At 34.1% G+C, this 9,308-nt stretch overlaps 1 protein-coding gene across 1 annotated transcript; it reads right to left on the minus strand.

The window, feature by feature from the left end:
- Positions 1 to 5,495: 5,495 nt before the first annotated feature.
- Positions 5,496 to 8,768, minus strand: LOC131651737 (ninja-family protein AFP3-like). Its single transcript, XM_058921430.1, has 2 exons — positions 7,577 to 8,768; positions 5,496 to 6,424 (listed from the first exon to the last, which is right to left on the minus strand). Exons 1-2 carry the CDS (start codon positions 8,403 to 8,405, stop codon positions 5,994 to 5,996), a joined length of 1,260 nt encoding a protein of 419 aa, XP_058777413.1. The 5' UTR covers positions 8,406 to 8,768; the 3' UTR covers positions 5,496 to 5,993.
- Positions 8,769 to 9,308: the final 540 nt, after the last annotated feature.

Raw genomic sequence — 9,308 nt, forward strand, 5'->3', positions numbered from 1 at the left:
ATCCATGGTATATGCTTTGAATATCCTTGGAAATCTTTATGAATCCGTTCCTTGAATTGAATTGCTTTATGTTGTGAATGTTGTTGTGAAGTGAAGTATTGTTGTATGATGATATGACTTAGAGGCGTGATTGAGACATGATGAATTACTATGATAGTAATGATAAGATTATTGCCATAGAACCTTGGCATTGAATTGGTTTGTTTGAGACGATGCATGACGTGTTGCTTAAGTTTTTTGTGTTGCTTATGTTGTTTAAGTTGTGTTTATGGATGTGCATCATTTGAGTCGCATCCATTGCATTGTTTGAGACGGCCCTTGTGGCAAATGTTTGAGACGGCCCTTGTGGCAAAGGTTTGAGGCGGCCCTTATGGCAAATGTTTGAGACGGCCCAATGAAATTGTTTGAGATGCGAGTTTTACTCCAATGGTACCACATGCATGTGCATAAGTTGAGTCACATTCGAGTCGCATTTGAATTACATTTGAATTGTGTTTGGATTGTTGAGATGATGAGATGTTTGTTGTGACGTGATCATATTATAATTGTGAATTTGAATATGTTATCTTAATTGGTTAATGACATTATTACCGTTTTGAAAGTTGTATTATATTGATAAGTTGTTTTGTGATGAAAGTTTGTTATAAGATGTTGTGTGATGCGAAGTGGTGAAATAATGTATGATCTATATCTCTTATATTAGTTATCATGCATCCCTTTATATTATAAGATATCTCACCCCTTTGCTGATATTTCCCCTACCATGGGAAATGGGCAAGTACTCAAGATTAGTCGTGGATGTTCGAGGTTAATTATGTGAAGTCTTTACGTTGCTTTATGGAAAGTCGATTTGGTGTCCATTGCTCTGATACGTAGCACTCGGGGGGACTAGTCGTTATTGTTTAATTGTAGTATTCTATGTTATTTATTTTAAGTCGAATTGAAAGATGTTTCTAAGTTGAAGTTGCAAGTTATGTTTCTAAATGCTATGTATCTTTATTAAATGCAATATAAGTATGTTTGTTTGGTTAAGTCGAAATGTGGCATCCCATCATTTGATGAATATTTTTAAATGCACTCTGATTTTCGCTTATAATTGCGGGGTAGAATTGGGGTGTTACATTATGTGTGTGACCCTTAGGTCTGGGATTCGAATCCCCCTCGCCCCAGACCTTTTGCTCTTTTATTTTTTTTCATGTTTTCCAACTTGTTTTACTTTGTATTGAATGGAATTCACCTTCTAACTGGGCCAAGCGCATGGCCCAATGGATATTGTTTTGAGAAATGAGATAGAGGGCGTGTGTTCAAACCATGTGAGGACCAAAAACTTTTTTATCACTTGTTTATTTCTATTTTTTATCAAACTTTGGAAAATCATAAAAATAGTAAAATTAATCTTTTTAACTTGATTTTTTTTGTTTTATTTATTTATGTTGTCTATTTTCATATTATGATTAAAAATCCAAAAATATGATTTATTTTATCATTAAAAAAATTAATCAAAAACAAGTCTTTTTAAGTGTTTAAAAATACAAAAAAAAAAAAAAGATCATTTTCTTTTAAATGTTTTCTTTAAACAAATTGTGAATATTTATGAGAATATTTCTAGGGTTAGATCAATGTCCCTTTGATTATATCATGAACTCTTAAACCAACTCTCTTTTAGAATTTGGTATTTAAATCATTAAAAATCAATTAGGTTTAGGTGTGATTTCAAAATCCTAATTCAAAAAACTCCTTGATCTTTGCTTATACATGCTAAATGTGATTTGTTTACCTTGATCATTGTCTTTTGTTCATGTACATATACTTGTTGATTTTTATCCTTGTATTCTTATACTTGTCATCCATTGTATTATCATTGTATATACTTTGTTTACTAACCCACATGCATGAGATTCATATCCATCATCCAACATATTCATTCATACATGAATTAATCCAAAGGTATAAACATCCTTGACCATTATCATTGATGATTATCATACTTACTTGTTTATCTTTTGTGACACATGTTATCACACACACACACTTAAGGTATCCATTGATTGGTTACTTAAAGTTGTTGTTGAAAAATCCAAAGGAATGAGAATGGTATTGACTAAAATTGTCAAGGTACTCAATCTTATTTCCAATCTCTTTTACGTTGCGCTTAGTATTGTTAAAGCTTTGCACCCCACTTGTTGTTGAAAATGGTTTTGTATTGTTAAAGCTCAACCTTTTTAAAATCAAATATTGGTTTTGTATTTTTAAAGCTCAACCAACTCTTTTCAAACCTTGGTACTAAGAGGAGTATTATTCCTGGTGAAACTGCTCTTAGACCATTAGGCCTTGTATTGTTAAAGCTTGGCCTTTATTAAACTTGTTAATTATTGTTAAAGCTTAACATTTTGAAAACTCGTTGAGTATTGTTAAAGCTCAACACCTAAAAAAGATTTTGTCCACTTTGGCCCCCTTTTATTTTCCTTTTAAGAGGAACTACAAAAGCTCTGACTTCCATTCTCTTAAAAGGGGTATGTAGGCCTAAGGTGCGATGTCTTATCGAGCTCACTTTCCAAAACTTCTCTTCCCATCCTCACACTCTATTTAAATAAAATCACATATGCTTTTCAAAATAAATGTACACAAAAACAACAATATTTTCAAAGAGGTTCCTATGGGATACCATATATATGAGAGGTGCTTAAAACCTTCCCCTCGTATAACAAACCCTCCGTACCCAAATCTCTGATAAGTTTATTAGTTTTGATTTTAAAAACTTCTGTGGGTTTTATTTGCTCTTTCTCCCATTCCTTTTGAAAACAATAAAGCATGGTGGCAACTCTGTTTAAAACAAATGACCTAAGTCTTTCCCATGGCTTTAGTCTCACCAATTTCACCGTTATATGGGGAACATTATGCTCCACATGTTGCTTCCTGATTTGAGCACATAGAGATAGAATGTCACACAATGAAATGAAATCTTGCTCCCTATGTTTCCTATAAAATAATGGTAATCTAACGTAACAACACGTACTCTCAAGATCAGTTCTTGGGGAGAGGAGTGAGTCATTTTATTTAGACCAGACCTCTATAAATCTCTAGTGTTATTTCTCATCCTTTAACTTTTTACTTTCCCCTTATTTTCTTTATTTTGATTTTCCACTGGATATTCCAACGTTTTTTAGAAAATATATTTAAACACTTATTTAGAAAATAATTTTGTTTTAAAATAAAGTTTTTCAACCCCCTCCCACAATTCACCCCTTCTTGTGTGTCCAATAATATGTACAATAAGTTGTATCAAAGTCTAACTCATATTCAAAGACTAATCGTCTCATGAGAATGATGGTTTCCAACACTATTTTGAACAAGCTAACTTTCCTAAGCATACCTCCACTTTTGATGGTGAAAGGTTTGAATTATGGAACTCTAGATTTAAAATTTTCATTCAATGTCTTGATTTTTGATTATGGAAAACTATAATCGACGGTCCATTTATCCCTACTCACCATATGAATGGAGAAGTACTAGATAAATCATATTTATTTTGGACCATAAAGGAAAAGAGAAAGTTTGATGATTTCAAAACAAAGAAACAAAAAAGCTAGTCATGTATTTAGATGATAACCAACTGTTCTTAGTTGTAACGCCACCAAGGAAATGCGGGACACACTTGAAATGATATATAGAGTTTCTCCAAGTGTCAAACAAGAACTAATGAACACACGAGGAAAAAAGATGAATGTTTTATTCATAAATGCTTCTTTAAATATATACATGTTGGAAATAATGTTAGAACCTTCATTACAAACAAATATCTAAGAATTAAGAGTTGGAATCATAAATATGATCCAATACTTAAATTGAGAGATGAGAATGTTTATGAATGTCAAAAAAATTCAAGAAGGAAGAAATTATCAAGAAGCTGAATGGATTTTTTCAATTACATAAGGATGAAGGCATGGGCTCAAGGAATCATTAGCAAGTCAACTCCAATGATCTCCTTCAAAATAACAATCCTGTTAGTTTAACGATCCTTAGAGAATTCAAAATCAAATGAAAGAACTTCATCTAATAGAGATTCAATATTAAGGAGGAACCCCAAAGAATCAACCTCAAGTAAAACCTTCAAAGAATCCTTGTCCGACGAAGAAGATTAATTTTGCTTAAAAGTATCTCATGAAGAAGAGGATCATGAGATAACAAAGTTATCATACAAGCAGTTGTTTAAGGATTATATTGAGTTTCTAGAGAAGAGTAATGAAACACTTAAGCATGAAATAGCTAATATTAGAAACTTAACTAGAAAATGTGAGACTTGTGTCTTGATGAAGAAGGAAGTAAAAGATTTTCATGAAGCCCTAGTTAAATTCACTAACAGGAAAGAAAATCTTTACATGATTCTATCAAGTCAAAGACCATCCTAAAATAAAAATGAATTAAAGTTTAATTATGGTAGAACACATATTAAAGAATTAAATATGAAGAAAGTGAATCGACATATTTATGAATCTTCTCAGTGCAATAGATTTGGACATTTAGAGCCATTTCTCTTTGATAAATAGAGAAGTAAAATAGTAGTAACCCTAAACTTTTTAGACGCACTAACACACCTGAACCCAAAAAAAATTGAGTGTCAAAGATGAAATCCTAATATATTTTGTAGGAATGCTTTGCAACTTTAATGAAGCATTAGCGCAAATTGAATAAAATTGTGAAAAGTAAAATGTATACCCTAGAATATACATCAATATCTATTTTGTTTTAAATTTTGTGATCCATGGATGTTTGCTTATGAGGTATATCAACGATCTTGATCAAAGCAATTATTCGTTGAGGGCGGTCTCAACATCTCCAATCGTTGAGGACAATTTCAACATCTCTGATCTATGATTATCTATGCCATTCTAATATGGCGATCGTATCCTTATAAATTATGACAATCTCTCATCTCACCCCTTGGGATTCTCACGCACCATGTGCGTTTCCAAAAATACCTCTGCTTCCATAGGTCTATCTTAGGAAGCACTTTTTTTATTTAACGTTGATTTGTTGCGTAGGTGCATCTATGGAACCTTCTCTTAACTAAATTATTTTGAAGTTTTTCCAACATTTATTAGTTCAAACTACCTCCGTAGATGTGGCTCCGAAAAAAACTCAAATTTGAGCAAAAAAAATGTACTTCCTGATATGTATCTCCGAAAACAGAAAATAAATGAAATTGTGCCGGGTGCCTAAGAGTATTATGGAGTGGATTAAGATATTGTCTAAATTATTCGCTCATTTTTATCAAACATGTAGTCCAAAAATACATCTGACAATTATTAAAAGTACGGAACCTATGTGCTTATAATTGGATCTTAGAGAAGCTCCAACTCTTACACCATGATTATGAATGGACTTATTAGAAATCATTAAGATAGTTTATATGTTGTTCTTATGAAACTATGAAAGTATAACAAAATCAAATGCCATTTGCTAATTCAATTCTATAACATGAAAGAATATCAGCATTTAATATCAAAACTTACAAATAAGCATTGATGTTTTTTGACGTACAAAGTACCAAAATATATTGGGCTATGGTGGATAAATAAATTTAATAAATGGACAAATCTAACATTTCATAAGGGAATCAATTGACTCTATATAACATTGTTTGATTAATCCTCGAGACTTTATCCAAAAAAAAACAGAACGAAGGTACATACGATAGAAGAAACTATGAAACTAATTTAACATATTCCTTCTCTTCAACAATGAATATATTACACATCCCTATTGTGGAAGTCAGGACCATTTTTAAAGGTGACTATCGCAAATGACTTAAAATCTCTCACGATCAAATTTTGGGTAAATAGGGCCTCACGATCAAATTTTGGGTAAATAGGGCGTCATAAAATGTTTTGTCTCGCTCTTAAACCATAGTTAAAGAGAGCTTCTTCTTGTCATATTTAAATTGCGACAACCTCTAAAAACGTGAGACGACTATGAAGGGACTCCTCCAATCATCACAAAAAGGGAGCAGCAGAAGGGTTAACAACAATATGTCTAAGAGGATGAGCAACATCTTCGCCACCTGCATGCTTAACAAACTCAGCTGGAGACAGAAAGTTTCCATGGCACACACACATTATCCTCACTTCTTCCCCTTTGCCATATTTATATAAGATTCCCTCAATTCTTCTTCCATTAGGACCGCCCCCTTTCGTAAATACACAAGGCATGTCTTCCATTGAGTTTGTTCCAATTTCCTTCCCAATATTTTGAGCAGGTTGAGGTTTTTTAGATGCATTCTCCATTAACTCCGATCTTGAAGTTGTTCTAGTCAAATTGTCTCTTGTCTTTGGCACTCCTGATGAACCGACGGAGTCCTGGTTGCTTCTTTCCTGTAAGGACTGATTGCTAGCTGGGCTTCTTGCTTCACCACAACTGCTTGATCCTGCCATGTATAACAAAACTAGTAGCGGTAAGTTTTGGACAAGAAATGAAATTATAAGGAAAAACACAAAAGTTTTGGACAAGAAATGAAATTATAAGGAAATTACGCGTCTATTGGATTATAATCGGTAGATAATGCTATATATTCGTTTGCAAGAAAAAAAATTCTGTTTCCCTTTCTTATATTTTCAGCTCAGTAATGCAATTTGCATACAAATTTTATTATTGAAAGTAAACACAAATGTGATTATATACAAGCCAAAAGGTATGCAACCTCTATAAATGTAGCAATGGTTTTTAGAACTTCTGAATACCTGTGTTAGTAGAACCCATTTACATAATTTTAAGATAAAAGTTCCAAGAAATTAGCATAGGTTCATATCCCCTAACATTATCCAGTGTATGAAAACTTTCCACAAGTGAACATTACAAGGGCATTTGGTAATAATTATAATCTAGAAATTAAAGTCGGTCTCCATAGTAAAAATATCACATACCAAAAAGCTAATAATGAAGAGTTAAAGAATTTCAAAGTGACCAACTATTTACAATGGTTTTAAATTGCAGTTGTGGCTATGGATGCAACTATTGCAGTTGCATTCATCCCGGCATTATGATGTAGTTTTTACTATGATTTACAATAAAACCGCAATTGTGACTTAATGTAGCTATGGACACTACCCAAATGCAACATTACGGCCGCATCACGCGATACATTCCGCAAATTGAAACCATAATCAAGGTGACATTGTAAAGGTGTTCTCATAAGGTTTCACTTAAAAGCTTACTAAAGTAAGGTCAAAACATCCTGTGGACATGTTATAACTTGTCTCCCCAATTTCTCTTAAATACTTACACAAATAGTTATGTCATATGTCAAAAGATAAATTTTAGCAAGTTGTAAATAAAGTGTTGTAATTCTAAACACACACTAACTATTTCAATCACCAATGTATTTATAACAAATAAAAAGAAACAAATCAGAAATAGACAAGAGAACCTGTCTTCATCAATGGTCACACAATCAAAAAGCAAACACAATCCACACAAAACCACAAACATCAAAAACACCAAACGTACAAGGAAACTACTAATCAACAATCCATAAAAACCTTACTTAAAATAAATCAAACCAAAGGATAAAGACAATCACCTAGAAAAGGTTTGCTATCCATTTCAGACACTGATGAAGAACTTCCACCTTGTGATTCTACTGAACCTTGAGAAGATGGTTGTACAAACATCATTCCTTGAAAACCAACCCCAATTTTCCCTTTCCCTAACACATCACCAAGAACCACTTGCTTTGATGCAACAGCCCAATTCGGTAATCCCAAAGGTGGCATAGTAGCAGCAACTGTTGATCTGTTCAACACCATTGTTGCACCACCAGAACCACCCTCTACTTCCTCTGAACAACCACCACCACTAGGTGCCACGGTGGAAATGGAATCTTTCTCTGACTTTGAAATGGAAACTCTTTGCTTCTCTGACCTGCGTCTCTTAGCCTCCATCCTCCGCAGAGTCTGTAACTCCTTCCTCTTCCTCCACTCCTCTTCTGTCTCCGTCGGTAACGACGAAGCTCTCATAAGAGTCGGATACGCCGGAGTTGGCGAAGCCACTCCGGCGGCCACCGCAATATCTTCCCGGAGCAAAGGCATTGTTCCAACCACAGAAGAAGATCTAATAAGCTTCTTATTCTTAGCATGCTTGTCAACACCAAATCTACCACCTAAGGAAAGACCAAGATTCAGTTCAATCCCTTCATCTTCATCCTCTTCTTCCTCCTCCTCTTGTTCACCATGCTTGTTCTCACGAAGATATTGATGATATTGTTGATGATGATGTTGTTGTGCGTTCTGTGTTTGTTGTGCGGTTCTTGTTCTTGTTGTTGCTGTGTTATGAATATTGTTATTATCACTTCCACCACTTGAAACACAGAGTCTCTCTAACAGATCTCTCGGATATTTCTCCATCTTCATCAATCAATCTTACATGTAGATTCTTGATTCATATCAAAATGAATAAAAACCGCAATAGCTACCTACTACTTGTTCTAGAACACACACGTTGATGATGTTGATGATTATTCAAATAAGCAAAACCCATGAAACAAAACATGGTAAACCCAAGAATAGCATAGACCCAGATCACAAAAACGTTCCTTTTCAAGCGGAGACAAAAAAACCCATTGAAATCGAGAAGAAAATGATTTGAATCCAATTCAATAAAAAAAGAAAAAAAAATTCTTTTTTTACCGTTAAAACAGGAAAAATCCCGCAAAAATATAGATTTTCCGATAACCCGGAAGATGAATGCAATTGGGAAGAAGAACAAGAATGAAAAAATTGTTTTGTTGTTGAAACAGAAAGAGAAATAGAAGAAAAAAGAATAATATTTGCGAGTTACCGAAACTACCCTCGAGATGTGACAACGAGGTCGTGGAATGAAGAGACAAGTGGCGATCATGGGAGGGTACTGTAGGGAGACACGTGGTGAGTGTGACGCGATTTTTCACTGCAAAATGTTTTTTTGTGCTTTTGCAGAAGAGGTCACAGTCATGCAAGTTGTTATGAGGGAGGACACGTGTCGAGTAGAGAGAACGTGAGTATTTGGGTGACACGTGTTGTTGGAGATTTATAGGAAAGATAAACGTGGACGCGTGGAGGTAACGTTAGTGAAGGTTTTGTTTGGTTTGTACTATGTAGAGATTGTTTGTTGCGGCTTTGGTTATCTGGTTGGTTGGTTGTTCCTGTGGTGTGTTGGGTTCTGGGATGGGTCATGTTGCAGTGTGTTGGTCGTTTCTTAGGCTTCTCAGTTTCTGCAATTGGTCAAGTTTAATGGCAACCATGTGACACACAAGTCTGTTTTTTTATTCATGGTGT

This window comes from Vicia villosa, linkage group LG2 (assembly GCF_029867415.1).
Source record: "Vicia villosa cultivar HV-30 ecotype Madison, WI linkage group LG2, Vvil1.0, whole genome shotgun sequence".
NCBI lineage: Eukaryota > Viridiplantae > Streptophyta > Magnoliopsida > Fabales > Fabaceae > Vicia > Vicia villosa.